This window comes from Phacochoerus africanus, chromosome 6 (assembly GCF_016906955.1).
Source record: "Phacochoerus africanus isolate WHEZ1 chromosome 6, ROS_Pafr_v1, whole genome shotgun sequence".
Taxonomy (NCBI): Eukaryota; Metazoa; Chordata; class Mammalia; order Artiodactyla; family Suidae; genus Phacochoerus; species Phacochoerus africanus.
Window position 1 is genome coordinate 55,141,793 of NC_062549.1, and position 22,632 is coordinate 55,164,424.

At 37.1% G+C, this 22,632-nt stretch overlaps 1 protein-coding gene across 2 annotated transcripts; it reads left to right on the forward strand.

Annotated features, from left to right (window-relative positions):
- The first annotated feature begins 650 nt into the window (after nt 1-650).
- Nucleotides 651-21,543, forward strand: ZFAND1 (zinc finger AN1-type containing 1). Of its 2 annotated transcripts, XM_047783671.1 has the most exons (8): nt 651-725; nt 4,150-4,192; nt 5,498-5,537; nt 8,294-8,421; nt 8,509-8,600; nt 9,658-9,779; nt 20,695-20,850; nt 20,944-21,543. In XM_047783671.1, exons 1-8 carry the CDS (start codon nt 671-673, stop codon nt 21,112-21,114), a joined length of 807 nt encoding a protein of 268 aa, XP_047639627.1. In that variant the 5' UTR covers nt 651-670; the 3' UTR covers nt 21,115-21,543. The 2 variants fall into 2 exon arrangements, with proteins under 2 accessions (XP_047639627.1, XP_047639628.1); XM_047783672.1 differs by lacking the exons at nt 4,150-4,192; nt 5,498-5,537 and having other exon boundaries at nt 657-813.
- Nucleotides 21,544-22,632: the final 1,089 nt, after the last annotated feature.

The window sequence follows — 22,632 nt, forward strand, 5'->3', positions numbered from 1 at the left end:
CATCCCAATGGAATCACCACAAGCTTTCTGTGTTGAGGCTGCGCCTTTGAACCATGTGGCTCAGTACATACTTGAGACCTCAAGAGCTAGACTTTTTTTTTTTTTTTTCTTGCCACAATGTAGAAAGGAAGGGAGGGAAGGAGGGAAAACTTTACTTTTAAAAAAGTTTGACTCCCTTGCAAGGAGCATTTACTTTAAGCTATACAATCAAGTAACACTAATGTAGGACAAGTCAAGAACTGAACCAGCGGCAGTTCTCCTTCCCTTGATTCTTGCATATACTTGTGCCAAACTGTGTTGGTTCCTAAAGATATGGCGTTATATTAATTTAATCAACAACAACAAAATCCTTGTGAGGCCGTCCGGGACTCCGGGAGGAAACCCACGTACGCGACATTCCAAAAAGGCAGATGGGTATTTTCCTAAGGACTGGGCATTAGGACTCCTGCCCGGAAACATCAGACCAACAGCCCTTTCCTCGGCCTGCCTCCCTAGGCGCCCAGGGAGCAAATACACAGAAATCAGAACAAGGAAAGCAGCCAGACCACTTTTGTTCCGCAGCCCGCCCCACTTGTAGGTTCCGCCCTTGGGCCCGCCCCCACGCCCAGCAGGCGCCGCGCGCGCCCTCGCCCCGCCCCCCGGCTGTGCCCGCCCCTCGCCGCGCACGGAGATGGCGGAGTTGGACATTGGGCAGCACTGCCAGGTGGAACACTGCCGCCAGCGAGGTGATCGAGGAGCCCCTAGCCCCGGGCCGCGGGAGATCCGGACGCCGCTCTGCCTCCACGGAGGCAGCGGATGACGGGAGGCGGTGGGGTGAGGCGGAGTCTCAGGAGTTAGGGCGGGCGTGTCCCTCGTGGGTCTGCAATGAGATGTGTCTGTGCTTTTTTTTGCTGCCCTTGAGATTTTGGGAGAGACCTCTGGTCTCCTTGGAAGGGAACCATGAGATTCCTGAAAACACCTTGCAATGTTAGCTTTGGTTTTCCAGTGCGCCTTGCCAGGAAGTCTCATCGCGTCCACTCCTTTCTGATGAGCTCTGGGAAGGGGCGGGGGAGCGCTTTGGTCTGGGAGTCGGGAGAATTCCCCTCTGATCCTGCCCCTGCGACTTTGGGCAAGCCACTTGCCTTTCCCAAACTTTTTGTTTGCTTATCTGTTCCTTGGCTGTCAGACGGAGGAGTTGGGTGAAATCAGTTTCTAACCTGGTTTTCACGGACTGCTCAGGAGCTTCTAGTGAGAAGGCCCTTAGCTTTTCTTTCAGATGATCCTTGAGCTCACTCAGCTTGTCCCTCAGATTCTGATGATCCCTGTTTCAGCAAACATTTACTGAGCACTTCTTTTGGTGCTGGGACCACGTAAGGGTATAATATACAGTCCTTCCCACAGAAAAGCTTTCAAGAGTAGTTAGCTGCACTTAAGAGCAGTAAAAGGTGATGATCTCTCCCCACTGAAGTGAGGGGCCTTGTAATCAATCCCATAGTCAGGGGTGGTGTGGCACAGGCCTCAGGGACATGGGAAACCGGCACTTTCTGGAAGCGCTAGAGCCACACAGAATGCTCAGTCTTTGGTACTTCGCTTTCTCCCCAAATGTTTGCAATCACTTTTGGCTCATACTACATCGGGTGGCAAAATAGGTTTTATCTCGCATTGCAGCTTCCGTCATTGGTAGCAGGGACCCGATTACTGTTGAGAAGGACTCTGGGGTTTAGCTCAGAATTAGTGGGAGTGCCACACAATTGATAAGTGATACTAGTTGTGGGCGGTGGGCAAAAGGACACAATCCCTGCTGGGTTCTTGTTACTTACGGCACTCTGATATGCATCTTTCACCACTGGTTGTCATCTCTAGCCATGAAGCAGGCAAGAACTTATGTTCCTTGCAGACCTTTCATTGGGAATCTTAGCCAGTTAGGCTTTAACTGTAAATTACTTAATTCAGGTATACCTGATTACCCCCAGCAGTCCATGATATCTACCATTTGTGGCATAGTTCATCTTCCTTTCCAACTTCAGGTGTCTTTTTAAAATGTAAGTATCTGGAATGAGGCCAGATACTAGCTCCTTTGGACTAGTGAAGAGGAGTTAAGATTCAGGGTATGTTAAGTGAGTATCCTAAATCTCACCTAGCTTCTGGATGGATAAGAGGGATGGTGTCAGCTGTCAGGAAGTTGTCTTGATCTTAACTCTTCCCACTGGCTCCTACTGGTTTGCATCTAATATTTAGTTGGTCACCCAAGTCTCAAAATTGGACGCATGTACATTTTTCCAATTTGAAAGAGACAAACATTTTGCGGAGTATTAGGTACTTCAGTTTTCTTCTCTTTTTGACAAATGTATACCTACTTTTTTGGTATGAAACAGATGCTTACAGTGTCATGCTTTCAGGACAACAGTGACTGTTCATTAAGCTCATTTCTCAGGTGAGAGAAGAGCTATATTTGGGCCCTCTTGTCCCACAAGCAAAAATATCCAAGAGTCCCTTTGGATTATAATAGGAGCTCTTCTTTCTCTTTCTGGTAAAGATACCCTGTAGGGTGAGATCTTTGGGGAGCAATAGTAACTTTCTCTAAAGCGCAGTGTTTGTTTTCGTTTTGTAAAAGTGGTGTGATTAGAAACATCCAGGCTTGGAGTTCCTGTCGTGGCTCAGTGGTTAATGAATCCGACTAGGAACCATGAGGTTGCAGGTTCGATCCCTGGCCTTGCTCAGTGGGTTAAGGATTTGACATTGCCATGTGTAGGTTGCAGATGCTGCTCGGATCCCATGTTGCTATGGCTCTGGCGTAGGCCAGTGGCTACAGCTCCGATTAGACGCCTATCCTGGGAACCTCCATATGTTGCAGGAGCGGCCCAAGAAATGGCAAAAAAAGAAAGAAAGAAATATCCAGACTTACTTGGCTGTATACGTAATTTAATACGAGGTACATTGAAAGCAATTTAGAGAATGATTGTATTCTTGATCAACTGCCACATCTAAGAATGGATACTTTCATGTGTTTTCCAAAAGTTCTGTTCCTAACTTTGTTGTTTCTTTGTTGTTCCTCAACAGCAAGGAAAGAAACAATTCAGAACTAAATTTTGCAGTATCAAAGCAATCCATCTATTTAATTTCTGGAAATCTTTGAACACATCTCTACCTAGTTACCCCAGGATTTTTCTCAGAGTTGACTATATTCAAAACAAGTTAACTGTTGTAATTATTCTTGTTAATTACAGTTACTGGTTTTTTGTTTTTTTGTTTTTTGGTTTTTTTTTTTTCTTTTTGCTATTTCTTGGGCCACTCCCGAGGCATATGGAGGTTCCCAGGCTAGGGGTCCAATCGGAGCTGTAGCCACCGGTTCATGCCAGAGCCACAGCAACACGGGATCCTAGCCGCATCTGCAACCTACACCACAGCTCACAGCAACGCCGGATCATTAACCCACTGAGCAAGGGCAGGGACCAAACCCGCAACCTCATGGTTCCTAGTCAATTCGTTCACCACTGCGCCACAACGGGAACTCCTACAGTTACTGTTATACTACTATTCTTTTACATATATCTCATTTGGTTTTTACAGTTACTGTATAAAGAAGCTATGGTGTATAGCATAGGTATAGTCACACCTATACACACACGTACATATGCACACAATCGCAATATACTTATATCTATGTTTTTATCTATATTACCTAATAATAGAGCTTTGGTTTTGTGTGCATGTATGTACATGTACATGAATACACCGTATACTGTATTCTATATATTATACCAATGCTCTTCTGTTAAGTAACTTGTCCAGCATGGCTAGATTAGTAAGCAATGGAAATTGAAACCCAGGACTGTCACTTCAAATGCAGAATTTTTTTTGCAATACACAGTCCTCAGAAACAATACCTAGTAATTCAGGGAAACACAAAAAAACTCAAGACTTTTTTTTTTTTTTTCTGCTTTAGCATGCTTCTATAAGTAGCATTTATCTCCTGACAATCTAGTTACTTTCTGAGTGCTCGAGGTTGTGATGGCTTTTGTCTAACCACTGCTTGCTATACTAGGATATTATTCAAAAAGGAAGGTTCCCCTATAGCTGTAGATTGGTACTTTAAGATTCTTTTACTTAAGAAAACTAAATCAAAATCAGATACTGACCAGAACATATAACATTTTCCCTCAATTTTAGATTTTCTTCCATTTGTATGTGATGGTTGTTCAGGAATATTTTGGTAAGTTAAGTTCTTATGCAGGATTTGGGAATAATTTTAGTGTTTATAATATGAGATTTATTGCTGAAAAGCAGAATCAGAATGATTTAAAATAATTTTTGCTTTATCCATTGATACCTGATATTCATTGTAGTAATCACTTGGGAAAAGAAAATAGTCATAGGCTCTGATTACTTGTGCAAATATATGGCTAGTCTGTAGACTCCCAAAAATGGGGTTATGTGTGTGGTATTTATGTAAAAGTAATACTTGTGTCTTTTAGTATCTCAAGGAGAGAACATATCTACAATTCTACAATATAAAGAATACGGTTAAAAAAAAAAATCCAGTTTTTTGACCCCTAGCCTGGGAACTTCCATAATGCTGCACATGTGGCCATAGAAAGAAAAAAAATCCAGTTATGATTATAGTCTTTAATTAATAAAATGAAAAGAGGCCAAGCTGTACATTCCTTAAATTGGATATTACCTGTTCTTTGCACACACATCACATGCAAAGTAAAACCTTGGAACAAACAAAAATTTTGGAACATGTATTTTCAGTTAAACTTTCAAGTATTAGGCATTTAATTTATTAAATGGAGCACTTAAAGAATAAATTCTTTTCAGAAGATAGTACAGAAAGATTTATTAGGCGTAAATAAAGGAGTTCCCATTGTGGCTCAGCTGGTTAAGAATCCGACTAGTATCCATAAGGATGTGGGTTAGATCCCTGGCCTCACTCAGTGGGTGTAGGACCAGCCTTGCTATAAGCTGTGGTGTTGGTTGCAGATGCAGCTTGGATCCTGCGTTGCTGTGGCTGTGGCTGTGGCATAGGCTGGTAATTGCAGCTCTCATTCCACCCCTAACCTGGGAACTTCCATGTGCAATGGGTGTGGCCATAAAGGTTTTAAAAAAAAGGAAGAAGAAGAAGTAAATAAAAATAATGCATTTTTTTTCAGTCACTCAGAACTAGAGAACTCCTTGATATTTTATTATGGATTTTTTTTTTGAGAAAGGAATCGAAAGATTCTTTGTATTCTCACACACCGTAAAACACTCAAAGTCAAGGTAATTGAGAGTGGTGAAGTGTTTGTACTTACTATTGAAGTTGAATAGTTGGGTTCTAATACTTTTGAGACTGTAGATGCTCCCTATTTATCTGTCATTTCAGTTTATTCTTATACACAAAGTTGTTAATATAATGTGAGTGTAATTAGTCTTAAGGCTACTAACCATTAAAATGTCTAAAATTACTGCAGCTATCTTTAAGTACATTATTGATTGCATTTAAATAAAACACTTTTTATTATTATTATTATTTAAGCCTTGAACACAGGAGCAGGGAGTCACATAGCTGTCCTGAGGTATGTTAATTGTTCTCCTGTTAAAACATATCTGTATTTATGTACTTTCATTTAGAATTTCATTCATTTTAAAAGCAGCATGTTGGAGTTCTGATTATAGCTCATTTGGTTAAGAACCTGGTGTAGTCTCTGTGAGGATGCAAGTTCTCTCCCTGGCCTCACTCAGTAGATTAAGGATCCAGCATTGCCACAAGCTGGGCATAAGTTGCAGGTGCAGCTCAGATTTGGTGTTGTGGTGGCTGTGGTATAGGCTGCAGCTGCAACTCCAATTTGACCCCTAGTCTAGGAACTTCCATGTGCCTCAGTTATGGCCGTGAAAAGAAAAAAAAATTAAAAAATAAAACCAAAATGGAGTTCCCTCTTGGCTCAGCAGGTTAAGGATCTGATGTTGTCACCGTCGTGGTGTGGTTTCAATCCCTGACCAGGAACTTTCAAAAAATAAAAATAAAACCAGTGTCTTGCAGGTTAAAGTTGGCATACTAAACTGATTATGTATTACCATTTTTCTCAGTTTGTCTTAAGGATAATTTTTTTAATATATTTTTATTCTTCTAATTCTTATTCCTTTATACTTCAGTTCTGTTTGAGTAGCCTACTTACAGCTTTAGGCTCTTTATTTATAAATATATAATGAAATGAATATCCTCATTATAAACTCCCTCCAGTTTTGCTCTTTATTTATAAATATATAATGAAATGAATATCCTCATTATAAACTCCCTCCAGTTTTATATTGCTGTTTTGTTCATTCTCATTGGTGCCTGATATTAAGATTAATTTTTCTGACTCCATCAGCCTTAAGTCACCAGGAGCAAACCTGTAGCCCAACAAAATCCCTACCCTAATTCTGACCAAATCAAGAGATTAAAAAGGGGTACTAAATAGAAACCAAAATATCATCTTTATCACTGATGAAGAATAAATTGAAGAATGAATCTTAGTGTAGAGCCAATTAATTCTGTAAAAGAAATCCAGAGTGAGGTGGCTTTGCCCACAAGTCACAGCAGTGCTGCACCAGGTTAGGCCTCCTTGAGGGAAGATCAGTTCCAAGAGGAAAAAAAGAGAAAGCTGAGCCTAAGGTGATTTTTCTCAAATTTGTAATCAGAGAAGTTGTTCCACCTCCCTGGGATCCAGAGAGAGGCAGAAAGTTAAACTGAATTCACCCCATTGGGGAAGAAAATCTCACATTTTGCAGTTGATATTTACGCCTACCCACATTTTACCAAACACTTTACCAAGGATTTTTACATCTGTTCACTCAATTATAGAAAATTAAGGTTAAATGAGCTTTAGTCAAAATCTGGCCCATTGAAGTCTTGGTGATTTGTTTGAAGGAAATAAAAATTAACCAAGATATTGGCATTATTCAGGGTTAATTGGGAGGAAATACTCATATGCTGTCATGGTAAACATACTGGTGTTTCTTACACAGCTTGTAAATCTTCCCTGTGCTTTCCTTTTTCTTCTATAAGTTGGTTTCCATGAATATCTCTCATAGATGTCTCTCAATTAAATCTTATTAATTAAAAAGTGAAATAAAAATCTTCGGACTTCTCATCGTGGCTCAACAGAAACGAATCTGATTAGTATCCATGAGGATGCAGGTTCAATCCCTGCCCTCACTCAGTGGGTTAAGGATCCAGTGTTGCCTTGAGCTGAGATGTAGGTCCCAGACGGTGTGTCGGATCTGGCATTGCTGTGGCTGTGGCATAGACAGGCAGCTGCAACTTTCAACTCTGATTCCACCCCTACCCTGGGAACTTCCATATACCTAGGGAGCAGCCCTAGAAAGACAAAAAAAAAAAAAAAAACAAACCCTTATACTTTTAGACCATTGGAACAAATTTGGAAAAATAGTTAAGAATTCCAGTAAGATATAACTATCATTTATATAGAGGAATGCCTCTTGGAAAACTTTCTGGTAATTTCAAGCAATTACAATGGGCCCTTGAACAACATGGGTTTAAATTGTGTGGGTCCACGTATATTTGGATTTTTTTTTTCCGCTACATATGTACTACAGTATTACATAATGCATTGAATTTGCAGAAGTAGAACTAAGGATGTGGAAGACTGACTGTAAAGTTAGACTCAGATTTTCAAATGCATGGAGGGTTTGTACCCAACCTCTGAGTTCTTCAAGGGTCAGCTGAGTTCATTAAACTCTAGAAACCTGTTACTTAATACACAAAATAGCCCAAGTGATCTGGATTTAAAAAAAAAAAAAAAAAACCCTCATAAAATCTTTTTCCTCTAATGTAGTATTTGCTGGTAACACAATATTAAATGTAGAATGAAGAATAATATCTCAGTGTGAAAACTGTCTTTAATCATCTGTATCATGGATAAATGTATAATTTTAAGTGTTCTTTTACATATATTTTAGCCACTAAAATCAGAGTAGGAAATAGATATGACTTGCCATTTGAGGAGTGATCGGCTGATTACCTAAGCCTATCCTTGTGGGGGCATCGTTGTGTAGTACATTACAAAGAAGACTAAAATTAAGGAGAGTAACTGAATAGTCATTTTAACTTGACTTAGAAGATAAATATACTGCAGTAGGAGAGCTTTGAAAATGTATGTAGAGCAGTTAGCACAGTAATCATTTCTCACACAAACATTTATTATGATCTCTTTGAAGTATGAGTTGCTCTTATAAGTTTAAGCAAAAATCATATGAATATCCAAAATAGATTTGTTGATTTGCTTTAAACCTAAAATATAATGCCATGTCCCCCTTTCTACATTTTCAGGTGACTGTAACCAGTGAGGGACTGAAGTCAGATACACATACATCTTACCCATGCTCATTCAAGGAATGTGCTGAAAGAGAGCTTGTACCAGTTGTGTGCCCTTATTGTGAGAAGAATTTTTGCCTGAGGTAATCACTGAGACCATTTCAAACTTTGTATATCGGTTTAAGTCTATGCAAAAACATGAACAAGTGTCATTCTTCTGTTGCTCATAGACACCGTCATCAGTCAGATCATGAATGTGAAAAATTGGAAATCCCTAAGCCTCGTATGGCTGCCACTCAGAAACTTGTTAAAGACATTATTGGCAAGTATCTGGAAAGCTTGTTTTGTTGTATCCTTACTGCTCCTACTTCTTGGATCAGCTTGCCAGCTGCAGAAGGTGTTACTAGCAGCCCCATTGTTTATAACTTGCTGTAGATTTTGATGACATTCTTATGACAGTATTTCTCACAAGACTTACCTAAACAAATGAAAAATTGGAAATTCTATGGAAGTAACCTACCAGATGGTTTCTTTTACTGGACTGCTTATGGTTAACCATCATGGCTAGAGATTTTATTCATGAGGCTAAAGTAGTGTTTTACATTCTTTAAAGATTAAATTTTAAGTCTATTCAGCTGTCCTATGAATTCTGTTGATAATCTGAGATGTGAGGAAAGAATTTATCTGTGGTTTATACCAATCTTGTCTGCCAACATGTTAGATCAGCTAAATTTTCATTCTATATTAAGTGTAGTACTTTATTTTTATTTTTTTTAATTAAAAAAATTTTTTTTTCTTTTTAGGGCTGTACCCGTGGCATATGGAAGTTCTCAGGCTAGGTGTTAAATTGGAGCTACAGCTGCCAGCCTATGCCACAGCCACAGCAACACCAGCCCTGAGCCGTGTCTTTGACCTACACCATAGCTCATGGCAATGCCAGATCGCCAGTGACTCACTAAGCGAGGCTAGGGATTGAACACACATCCTCATGGAAACTAGTCGGATTGGTTTCTGCTGTGCCACAATGGGAACTTCTTAAGTATAGTACTTTAAATTAAATTAATTAAATTAAGATCTTCTATAACCAAATCTTAAAGTTCTCTGTGGAAGTATTAGTGGTTGCTTTGGATTGAATAGGTTTAAGTTGGAAAGAAGCACATAGCAGAGTTTTTTGATGTGGAGATTATTTAAGTCAACTCAATGTTATTTTTCCATTAATCATGTAATTAAAATATAATACCTATAAAATGAATATAGTCTCTATATATCTGTATTATGTGTAATTCATGTACATTTCAGGGCCATTTCTGTTATAATAATAACAAAACTGGAAAATGTAAAAGTTCTTATGTGCTTATATGCTTATTCTTATTTCTTAGATTCCAAGACAGGAGAAACAGCGAGTAAACGAAGGAAAGGTGCAAAAAATAGTGAAACAGCTGCAAAGGTAGCATTGATGAAATTAAAGATGCATGCTGATGGAGATAAATCATTGCCACAGGTTGGTCTTGGAGATTTATAGAAGTTCCAAATACAGTTGGGATTCCCTTTTTACTCTTGCCTTCCACTAAGTAACTACTAACCAGAACCTGCTATGTCTCATTTCTAATATTACATGGTACAAGTTTACATAAATAATAGTTTCATGAGCTTTTTTTTTTTTTTCACTTTATAGAGATAGCAGTAAACCACATGTACCCTTCAACTTTTTTCTTTTACCCTTGCTATCATTTTTTTTAAACATTTATCCATGCTGGTACATCTAGTTCATTCATTTTGATAGCTCACACTATTCTATAGTATGAGTATACCACAGTTTACCCATTGTCTTAATGAACACAATTCAGATTTTTTCCCAAGTTGTTTGCTATATATAAACTATTCAGCAGTGAACATCCTTGTGTACATGTGGGAACGTTTCTCTAGGGCAGTTTCTTTAAAACTCCATATTATCAATTACATTTTATATAACAACCCAGTACATTTATATATATATACCTTAACACAGTTTCATTAAGTAATATCTAGCTTTACAAGTATGTTTCTTATTCTGTTTTATTTTAAACATTGTTGATTTTATAGCCCCCAAAGGATTGAGACCATCAGATTAAAAAATGCTGCTCTAGGGAACATACCTAGAAATGAAAAAGCTGGATCATGGGGTTTACTCATCTTTAGCTTTAGTAAATATTATTAGCTTTTTATTGTCAGTAGTTGGACTGTTTTATCTCCTTCCTGTAGTGTCTGAAAGATTCACTGTTTCCTGCCAACACCGATCTTATAGATGTGGAATGATAGATAAGTCACTGAGGTTTTAAGTTGAATTTTCCTGTAATTATTGAAGCTCAGTTACTTGGTATAAATTTATTGGCTGTTTGACTTTTCTTCTGTGAATTATTTTTTCATATCCTTTGCCCATTTTGGGAGGGAAGGCTGGACTTTTAAAAAGGTTTATGAGTCTATATATTCTGAATTCTAATCTTTTTTTGATTAAATATGTTGCACATATCTTCTCTCAGTCTGTAGCTTGTCTTTGTTTTTGATCTCTTTAGTGATCCAGACTTAAGATTTTAATACACTCAAATGCATTAATGATTTCCTTAAGATTATACTTTTTTAATGATTTTTATTTTTTCCATTATCGCTAGCTTTTTAAAATAAGTGGTTTTCTTTAATTTTCCTTTAAAAATTTTATTTTACTTTATTGTTTAGTTCTTTATTCCATCTGGAATTTAATTGTAAGTAAGTAGAAGTAGAGATTTCTTCCTCCCCCTTCCACCCAATGAATTACTTATTGTCCTAACATAAGACGATCCTTGGCCAAGGAACTTTTGCATGCCACAGGTGCAGCCAACCCCCACCCCCAAAAAGCCACCAGTCTCTGTTGTCATAAGACATTGCAGACTTCATCCTTATAATGACCCCTCTCATACACCAGATTGTCCAGTATATGTGGGACTAGTGTGGGTATCTCAATTCTGTTCCTTTGATCTGTTTATCTTTCTGCATCAGTATCAAACTATCTTCATTGTAATACCTTTATGATTAGTAGGACAAGTCTCTCCAGCTCATTCTTTGCTTTCACCTTTATCTAGTTTTGGCCATTTAGTCTTTTGTAAAAATTTTAGGAATTTTATGGAATTCCTTAAAAGTGGTTAAGGAATCCGACTAGGAACCATGAGGTTGTGGGTTCGATCCCTGGCCTTGCTCAGTGGGTTAAAGATCCGGTGTTGTCGTGAGCTGTGGTGTGGGTCGCAGACATGGCTTGGACCCCACGTTGCTGTGGCTATGGTGTATGCCAGCAGCTACAGCTCGGATTAGACCCCTAGCCATGGAACCTCCATATGCCACAATGCGGCTCTAGAATAAGGCATAAAGACCAAAAAAAAAAAAAAAATTTAGGATCATTTTGTCCTATTCTGTGAAACGGTGATTTTGATAGGAATTGTGCTGAATTTTAAGTTAAGAGACAGTGGACATCTTTAAAATTTTACCCTTCCCATTCTTCTCCAGGATCTATCTAACTTTATTTTGGTCTTTTCATGTCTTTAAATAACATACTATAATGTTTACCATACACATTGATATATCTTTTATTAGGTTTGTATTTTGCCTCTTCATAATTTTTGCTGCCATTGTAAATGGTAGTTTTTAATCAACATTTTCCTAATTGATTATTGCTGATTGTTGTATAATATCCTTCTACCCAGCAGATAAACTCCTAGTATTTCTCATAAGTTGTAGTTTTCTTGGCATGGTTTTTGGTTCAGTCACATCTTCTGCAAATGACAGTTTTGTGAAGGTTTTTTTTTTCTTTTCAAATTTTCTTTTCTTTTATTTTTCTATCTTCTCATTGTTAGCTGTTTGTGGTAGTGCATTGGCCAAATCTCCACAACAGTGCTGAATAATATGGATAAGTGCAGGTAACTTCATCATATTTCTGATCTTTAATGCAAGATATATTCTATAGTTTCATCATTACATTTTTATATTTGCTGTAGATTTTTTGTTAGTATCCTTCCTTGGGTTAACTATTTTTTCTATTCCTAGTTTTCTAGGAATTTATATCAAATATTAAATTTTCCTATAGGTTTTTTTTTCCCTCTGTCTAGTAAGATGATTTGAATTTCTTTTTTCCTTATCAATGTGATAAATTACATTGATCAATTTTTTGTTGTTGTTGAATCACTCACATATTCTGACATAAACCACTTGACTCTGGTATATAATTCTTTTAAAATGTACTGCTAAACTGAGTTACTACTATATTATTTAGTGTTTTCTTTTGATATTAATAGCAAAAAAACAAAATTAGTTGAGCAGCTTTCCCTCTTCTATTCTTTGAAATAGTTGGATATTATTTGCTCTTGAAGTTTTGTTAATAGTAGGTAGAACCTTTTTTTGAGGGAAGAATTTTGTATACTATGTTAATATGTTAAATAGTTCTTGGTTTATTTGAATAATCTATTTCTTCTGAAATATATTTTGGTAAATAACATTTTCTGAAAAATTTCTGTTTGATGTTGATTTTTCAGTTTATTGTTATAAAGTTTTTCAGTTTATTTTCTTACATTCCCAAATTTCTACTGTGTATTTTATTAGTCCTTCTTAATATTTTTCATTTGTACTTTTATTTCTCTTTGACCAGTCTTGCTAGTGGTTTGTGTTTACTTTTTTAATTTATATTTTAGTTTTTTCAATGAATCATGTTTTGTTTTGATTGACCTATTATTTCTTTGTTTTCTGCTTCACTAATTTTACTTATATTATTATTTCCTTTTTTTCTGCTTTGTTTAGATTTTCTCTGATGTTCTTTTTCCAGCTTCTCACATTGAATGGTGAACTTACTTTTTTTCCAACTATTTGTTTAGGTATATATATATATATATTTTTTTTTTGGTAACTTTATTTTGATATGGTTTCAAACAGAAAAATTGCAAGAATAGTGCAAAGAATTTTTTTTAATCATTTACTCAAATTACCAATTATTTACATTTTGTCCTATTTATTATTTCACTTGCAGTCTCTCTGTCTATGGGCTGTGTGTGTGTGTGTGTTCTTTCTAATCTTTGGTTGGCTTGCTCTATCAGTTTCTGAAACAGGTGGTATTAAAATTTCCCACTGGGAAGTTCCCTGGTGGCTTAGTGGGTTAAGGATCCAGCGGTCACTGCTGTGGCTTTGAGTGCTCCTGTGGTATGGGTTCGATCCTTGGCCCAGGAACTTATGCATGCCTCAGGCACAGCTCAAAAAAAAAAAAAAAAAATCTCCTACTGTTGCTGTGGTTTTGTCAATTTTTTTCTTGTAATTCTAATAGTTTTGCTGAGTTATATATTAGCAGGTACATTGAATTTCATCATTATGTCTTCTTTATGAATTTTACCTTAAATCCTATTTTGAATTATAATAATATGGTTTTACTACCTTTATTTTGGTGAATAGTTAACTATTATGTCTTTGTCCCTTTATACTCAACTTTTCTGTGTTATTTTCTTTTTAGGGCATTTCTTGTAAACAGCGTATAGCTGGACTTTGTTTTTTTTAACCCAGTTTGATAGTATCTCTCTTTTATAGGTGAGTTGAACCCATTTATATTTATTACAATCATGTGCATTTGAATGTATTTCTTCCATCTTATGTTTTTTGCTCATCATCCTTTTCCTTTTATTATGTATTTCTTTCCAGTCATCCTTTGTATCCATTGAGTTTTCTGTATTCCCTTTTATTCTGTTGACTTAGAAACCATTGAGTATAGTCTTCTTTTAGTCAATAGATTATGCTTAATATTTTTCTTTTTGGAAACCTTCATTTGATGTTTTTAAAATTGCAAAGATTGTGCATACTTTTAAAAAGTGTAACTTTTAAAAGCTGCATAAAGGAAAAAACCAAACACATCCTGCTGTGCCCATTTCTATCCCACTAAAGCACTGGATCTCAACTGAGGGTGGCTTTGCCCCCTTGGGGACAATTGACAATACCTAGAGACATTTTTGGTTGTCACAGCTGGGCATGGGAGTGCTGCTGGTATCTGGTGGGTAAAGACCAGAGATGCTGCTAAACATCCCTCAATGCACAGGGCAGCACCCACAAGAAAGAATTTTCTGGTCCAAAGTGTCAATAGTGACATAGTTGTTACTTAAAACATAGTAGCAAAAACTTCTTTAGCACTTAGTTTGTTCCAGGCCCTCTTCTAACATATTTTATCCTCACAATAGGCTGGTGAAGCACTCTGCCTAATAGATGAGGCACAGAAAGGTTAAGTAACTTGTTAGTAACAAAGCTGGTAAGTGGAGAACTATGAATTGAAACCAGGCGGGCTGGCTCAGAAATCATATTCTCAACACACTGAACACTTTATCATGGAGCATGAGGCAGGTTTGTAGATAGAACTTTTCCCCTGCATTGCTAATATTTGTGTATGTTTTTCCCCCGCATCGTTAATATTCGTGTGTGTATACATTCATGTACTTATCTATATTATTTACATGTATATATGTACCCATGTATATATGTTTATGTACTTTTGTATAATTTTACATAAATGAAAATGCCTACTTGTATATGTATGCAAAGGCATGAAGAGTGTTTTAGAGCCATTATTTAATAAAAATGGCATCATATTCATTCAGTCAACACTTTTTGAATACCTGTTTATATCAGGTCATGGGGATACAACCGTAAATACAACAAAGTCCTTGACTATATGGAGTTTATATTCCAGTAGGATGACACAGCTACTAAACATACTACACTGTCAGACAGTGATTAAGCCTATAAATAAAAATAAAGCAGATTTCTGTTAGATTAGATATACTTTTATCTCCATATATTCTTCTCATTAGTGCCTAACAGAAATTTTCCTAAGGGAATTGATATGGTTCTAAATCATTTTCTTTGAAAGCTCGGTAATATTCCATGATGTGGATGTAATGTGATTTATATTGCCATTTTCCTATTGATGAATATCCACTTAGTTTCCAGTTTTGGCTGCTGTGCTAAATGGCCTTGATCTGGTTTTCTCTTTCTGTGAGATAAATTCCCAGGAGCATGTTCGCTGGGCCAGAGGGTATATATATTTTAAACCTTACTAGATGTTGCCAAGCTGCTTTACAAAGACCTTGGAACAAATGACTTTTCTACCATCAGTAATTCTAATAGTCAGCCTTTATTGACTGATTATATTATGCCAAGTATTGTTTTGTGGCTCTAGATTTTATCTCCCTTAACACTCACACCTGTCCTGTGATACATTATTATCCTGATTTCACAGATGAGTAATCTGAAGTGAGTGTTGTTAAGATCAATCACGTGGTCAGAGCCTACCATCCTTAACGTGTTTAATACACTGCCACTGGTGCCCATACGTGAGAGTACCCTTCTCACACGGTTTCTAGTAGCTATTTATGTTTATCATCTTTTAAAAATGTATTCAAGTCTCATGGCTATAAGGATATGTCCTAATTGCTTTAGTTTGAGCTTCTTTTAATATGTTCATTGTCCATGTGTGGTGGCTTTTCCCTAAATTGCCCATATATATCCTTTGATCATTTTTCTTTGGGGTTGTTATTTTTATTTTTATTTTGCTTGGGCAACTTGTGGAAACTCTTAGAGTAGAATAGATATTATTAACCCTTTATGATCAACCCACTTTGGAAATTTTTTTTCTAAATCTTTCAGATATCTTGATTTTGCTTAATATATCTCATTGACATATCAGTGTTCTCATTGAAATATCAATGTTCTAAAGAAAAAGTCTGTCTTTTCTTTCATTTCTGTTTTGGTTTTCTTGTTTTTTTATCTTTATTTTATTTTATTTTTATTTTTATTTTTGCTTTTAAGGGCTGCATCTGCAGCATATGGACATTCCCAGGCTAGAGGTTGAATCAGAGCCACAGCTGCCAGCCTACATCACAGCCACAGCAATGTGGGATCCAAGCTAATAACTGAATGTAGGCTCTGTAAAAATGGAGAAACTGAGAGTAATCATTATAAAAAGCAAGAGAGAACACAGCATGATCTTAGAAATGTGGCTTCTCACATCTTTCAAAGTTTCCCACAAGGATGTAAGCTGTTAATAATAGTGCCTACACGAAGTGAGAATTCTGCCATTTGTAAGAAGGCTGATATGCCATTCTCAGGAGGATTTTATTCCCTGTTGGCCTCTTCCTCTTTTATTGGGGATTTTGGTGCCCTCTCTGCCCACCAGGTGCAAGAACTGATGCAAAACCTGCTTAATGTGTTATTGAGTTATTTCTATGTAGTTAAGTGAAATAAAATTTAATTTCCCAGCAGCGTCTCTTAACAAGCACTGACTGAGGATCATTCCTGAAGGATTCTCTGCATTTGCATTACATATTATGTATTAATTTTGAGAGAAGTAACATTTTTATCACATCGTCTTCCTATCTAAGAACTTTATTTCTTGTCTTTTATTTCGATAATGTTCCCTTTACCTCTATTTCCAGGTACTTAACTGTTAATATAGAGGAAAAGTGTCTTGATTTCTGTATATTCATCTTGTTTAATCATTATCATCAAATTCTTTTATTTATTTTGAAGTTGTTGTGGATTTTTCTGAGATCTTTTTTTTTTTTTTTTTAACCTTTGATTTCCTAGGTATATAATCACATCTCCTTGACAAATAGCTTTAGTTTTTATTTTTTAATACTTATACTAGTTATTTCACTTTCTCATACTACATTATATATAATCTTCAATATAATGTTTTATAATAGTGATGATAACAGGCATGTGCTTACTTAAAAATTTTTGCATATATCATTAAATACTAATTTTTCTCTCAATATATATAGTTACTTGGTATTATGTCCTCTTGAATAAGACAAGGAGCTTGACATGCTTTCTGCAGTTGAGTATCCCCCATCCCATTATCTTTATTCATACATGATTATTTTTAAGTCAGTTGTTATTTAAATTTACCAATATATTTTGTAAATTACTTTTTTCTTTAAGGCTCATTTTATTTTGGCTAAAGTACATTCTTTAGTAGTTCATTCAGTAAGGGTCTTTGTTGGCAAATTCTTTCAGTCTTTTTTTTTTTCTGAAATGGCCCTTATTTTCCCTCACTTGTTCACTGGCTTCTTGACTATTGTTCAGGAAATGTGTGCTGTAGTTCTTATTCTTGTTGCTTTAGGGTAATCTATCTTTATCTCTCTGTTTTTTTTTTTTTTTTCTGTAGCTTTTAAGATTTTATCTATGATATTTTCCAGTTTCAGTGCCAATGTTTCTAGGTGTGGATTTGTTTTAATTACCCACCTTGACCCTTGAGGTACATTTTAAAATTTGACTCATCTCTTGCTCTTGGAAAGTTATTGTTATTTTTTTCCTAATTGCTGCTTCCTTTTCTTCTCTTCTGAAACTCTTATTAGATATATTTGGGGGATTTATATTTTATGTCTCTTCATATTGCCTTCTAGATGACTGCCTCAAATCCATCTTCTAATCAATTAAACCTTTTTATTTAAGAATATAGATATTTATTGTTTGAATTTCTTATTTCAGAAACTATATTTTTGTATCGTCACAGCTTTTCTTTTTTTTGAGGGCCACACCTGTGGCATATGGAAGTTCCCAAGCTAGGGGTTGAATCAGAGCTGCAGGTGCTGGCCTACGCCACAGCCACAGCAACACTGAATCCAAGCTGCATCTTCATGGCAGCTTGCAGCAAGGCTGGATCCTTAACCCACTGAGCAAGTTCAGGGACCGAACCTGCATTCTCAGGGACACTGTTTTGGGTTCTTAACCTACTGAGCTATGTCAGGGACTCCAGTCTTAACTTTTCTTGTTTCAATTCTGCCTGTTTTGGTTTTATAACTTCTTGTTCCTTTTTTATAGATATTATTCTTTATTTTATTGTACATCCTAAACAACTTTTTCAATTTTAATTAGTTTTACCTACCCATAATAAGTTAACCTTCAATTAGTTGTGAAATTTTCATTTTACAGATTCTGCATGTTTGTGTTAAGTAAGAGGTTCTTTCTGTGTCTGTTTTGCTGTTTTCACTCACCTCTCCCTGCCAGCAGTCTCACGTTTTCTTCCCCCGGCCCACCTACCCAGGACTTTTATTCCAAGCCCAAGTTTGAGATTGACAGTTTGTGCTTCTGCTCTACAGAGATTTTCCGACTACTGAGCTGGAGGGCTTTGGCTTTATTTAGTGTCAAGAGGTTATATCTATGATTTTCTGCTTCCCTAAATGTCGGCCTTTGTAAGCAATAGCCTAAGTCAACATTCAGCAGTAACTTCTTTTTTTTTTTTTTTTGTCTTTTTGCCATTTCTTGGGCTGCTCTCGTGGCATATGGAGGTTCCCAGGCTAGGGGTCGAATCGGAGCTGTAGTCGCTGGCCTACACCAGAGCCATAGCAACACGGGATCTGAGCTGTGTCTGCAACCTACACCACAGCTCACGGCAATGCCAGATCCTTAACCCACTAAGCAAGGCCAGGGATTGAACGCGCAACCTCATGGTTCCTAGTCGGATTCGTTAACCACTGAGCCATGATGGGAATTCCATTTCAGCAGCAACTTCTTAAGCCTCCACTCCTGGAGCCCTTGTTCTAAGCTGGACCCAGGTGCCCCATCACTGTGCAGCATTGTTCAGTTCACAAGCTGAACTCTTGACTGCTTCTTCCTCTTCTAGAGCCCTGAAAACCTGTGGCTCAGCCTACCTGCTATTGTTTTGCATTCTGTTTCATTTTTGGATTCTCAGACATATTTATATTTCTTTATTTTTAGGTGAGGGTCTGTGTTTTTAAATTTCTCTCTTCAGGAGTTCCTTCTGTAACACAGCAAGTTAAGGATCTGGCGTTGTCTCTGATGGCACAGGTTTGATCCCAGCCCAGCGCAGTAGGTTAAGGATCTGGTATTGCTGCAGTTGTGACATAGGTTGCACCTGTGGCTCGAATTTGATCCCTGGCCTGAGAACTTCCATATGCTGGGGGTGTGGCAAAATTTTTTTTTAATTTCCCTATCCATATTTATACTCTTGTTGCTGTGTTTTTGGACCAAGGACTGTGAGATTATAGAGTTGGTCCAAAGCTTGAATTTCCAATAGTTTTCTTTTAATACTTGCCATCTGTAATAACTCAACTCTACTGGTATTTAACAAATCTAAATTCCTTAGTGCTAAGGTGGAAATTGTGTTGAATCTATTATTTCTTAAAATAACTGTGATCTTTCCCTATAACTTAAAGGTGCTCTAGTTATGCCAAAATATTTGTTGTAGTAGGAATTGGTCTGTAAAGCCAGAACTTTTAAAAGGAGTTTGAGGAAGAAGGGAGGATCAGAAGCCAAGAAGCTTTGCTCCTGTTCTTGTTTCCTACATTTGTTAATTTAGCAAGAAAATTCAATATAAAGGAAACATATACAGCGCGTATACTAGAGAAACCATCCCTGAATGTCTGAATCTTTCTCTTTTGTTGATATGGTGCTTGTCTAATCTTTTTTTTTTTTTTAATGTTTCTTAAATGTCTTTGTTTTCAAAAGTCCTGCTGTCTCTAAATATGTAATAAGGTCTTCCAGTTGAAATGTTAAATGTATCAGGAATCTTTCAATCACAAGTGACAGAAACTTGACAGAAATAAACTAGCTTACACAAAACAATTTTTTTTTTTTTCCATATAGTGGGGAGTAATGCATTGATCTGATCTCAGGGAATGCCTGAATTCTCGGACTAAATGCTGTTGAAAGAGGCCATCTGTTTCCTTGAATTCTTTCTGTGTGTGTTAGACTCATTCTTTTTCACTGGAAACTTTTCCACATTGGTTCATGCATGGCTGCAAGGCATGAGGGATAGCCACAGGCAACTCGAGGTTTAATTCAGCAAGACTCAAAAAAACTCTGCAAAAATATTGCGCCTCCCTGACCCAGCTTTTGAATGTAAAATCCCAGGAAAGGACCTTGATTGGCCTAACTTAGGTCATGTGCTTATTTTTGCCAAGATCATCCTGGCTCGTGTCTTAGATCCTTTGCCCCTGCATTTAGGTGGCTGGGGTACTGCTGATTGCATTCCCACTACAAGTTGTATCTTTAGAGGGTAATCCTTCTCTGACCAGGGGAAGAGAGGAAGAGATGTCACCAGACAAAAACAGATTGTCTACATTATCTATCTAATCTGATTTTTTTTTTTTCTTTTTCTAGGGCTGCACCCGCGGCATATGGAGGTTCCCAGGCTAGGGGTCTAATCGGAGCTGTAGCCGCCAGCCTATGCCAGAGCCACAGCAACGTGGGATCTGAGCTGCATGTGCGACCTACACCACAGCTCACAGCAACGCTGGATCCTTAACCCACTGAGCAAGGCCGGGGATCGATCCCGCAACCTCATGGTTCCTAGTCAGATTCGTTAACCACTGCACCACGATGGGAACTCCTCTAATCTGTATTTTAACTTTTCATTTTTACAGACAGAAAGAATTTACTTTCAGGTCTTCTTACCTAAGGGGAGCAAAGAGAAAAGCAAACCAATGTTTTTTTGCCAACGATGGAGCATTGGAAAGGTCATAGACTTTGCAGCTTCTTTAGCCAGTCTTAAGAATGACAACAACAAATTAACAGCTAAGGTAACAGCAAGTTAGAACTTTTCCCTGAAAGTTTTAGAATACTCTATAAAGCATGTTTATTTGTTACAGTACGATGTGTTTGTCTCTTAACAGAAATTGAGGTTGTGTCACATTACCTCAGGAGAAGCCTTACCCTTGGATCATATTTTGGAAACCTGGATTGCTAAGGAGGATTGTCCTTTACATAATGGTGGAAATGTTATCTTGGAATATCTTAATGATGAAGAACAGTTTTTAAAAAATGTGGATTCTTACTTGGAATAGTCTTTGAAGATTCAAACCAGGAATCACAAGGAAAATTCAATGTTAATCAATTTCTTTTATTGCAAGTATTATATATTTTTTTATTTTTGAATTTTTGGGGGGAGTTCTCTTATGGTGCAGTGGATTAAGGATCTGGCATTGTCACTGCAGTGGCCTAGGTTGCTACTGTGGCACAGGTTCATTCGCTGGCCTGGGAACTTCCACATGTTGTAGGTGCAGCCAAAAAAAAAGAAAAAGAGAAAGTTACTTTTTATTTCCATTATGTCATAATTTAATTATCAGTTTTCTATTAAGTTGAATTTGAATTTTTGTGTTTTCAAGTTTAACTATGAACTGACATTCAATTATTAGCAAATTCTTGTATCTAATTCACTTTTATTAGGTTGTGCTGTAGTAAAAATAACAAAGATGTATTTTTCATTTGGTTAATGTCAGCTGTTGATTGGCTGTGACTCTCCTCCATGTTATCTTCACTCCACAATCTAAGATGAAGGAATAACGCTTTTGGGGGTATTGCTTCTTATGGCAGAAGAAGAAAGAGATGGTCTTAGGAGATGCTTTGTATCACTTTTGCTATAAGCAAGACACAGGACCAAGGCTAACATCACTGGGCCAAGAAGTATAGCCTTACTATCTGCCTATATCACGATGTATAAATCGATGTGTATACCATCATAGAAACGTAGGGGTCATCTCATTCATTCTTCCAAGTCTGTGGATGAAGAATCTCAGGCCTAGGAAGGAAAAATGATTCTCTTGTCACCTACATGCTTTGGAGCATGTCTCTGATAAAAAGCCCTTCCAGTGGGATTCACTTTTTCTATCTGTGTGGATGTATTACAAATGAGAGGAAAGATAGGATAGCTCGACTTCATCACAGGCCCTTTATGTACACCAAAGCAAAACACATGCCAGAATGATTACATTTTACCAACATGTTAAAATTAAGGCTTCTCGGACTTCCTGTTATGGCTCAGTGGTAGCCAACCCAACTAATATCCATGAGGACTCAGGTTCGGTCCCTGGCCTCGCTCAGTGGGTTAAGGGATCCGGTATTACTGTGAGCTGTGGTGTAGATTGCAGATGTGGCTCAGATTCTGTGTTGCTGTGGCGCAGGCCGGCAGCTGCAGCTCCAGCTCCAGCTCCAATTTTGACCCCTAGCCTGGGAATTTCCATATACCATGGGTGTGGCCCTAAAAAGACGAAAAAATTTAAGAAAAAAAATTAAGGCTTCTCACTAATGTATTCCATCTATGCTCAACAAAGTACTATTTACTATAGAGAAGGAATAGAAATTCTATTTTTTATTTGTTCCTTTTCTATTTTGCAATCGGGATAGTGGCTTTAGGTTTAATTAAAGGAATAAATTCAATGTTCACTTCCTCTCTAATTCTTTCTTCCTATTATTTTCATGCAGGGAATAGAGATAACTTCTGACTTACACATTTACTTATTAACTTAGTTATTCAAGTCCCTTATTAAGTTAGTTATTCAAGTCCCATGTAGGTAGGTACTTCA

What these genes read in the sequence shown, in the direction of transcription:
- ZFAND1 (XM_047783671.1), top strand. Translation starts at nt 671, where the DNA reads ATGGCGGAGTTGGACATTGGGCAGCACTGCCAGGTGGAACACTGCCGC. An exon ending in GGAACACTGCCGCCAGCGAG is followed by an intron (nt 726 to 4,149) that starts GTGATCGAGGAG and finishes CCTCAATTTTAG; the next exon opens with ATTTTCTTCCATTTGTATGT. An exon ending in AGTCACATAGCTGTCCTGAG is followed by an intron (nt 5,538 to 8,293) that starts GTATGTTAATTG and finishes CTACATTTTCAG; the next exon opens with GTGACTGTAACCAGTGAGGG.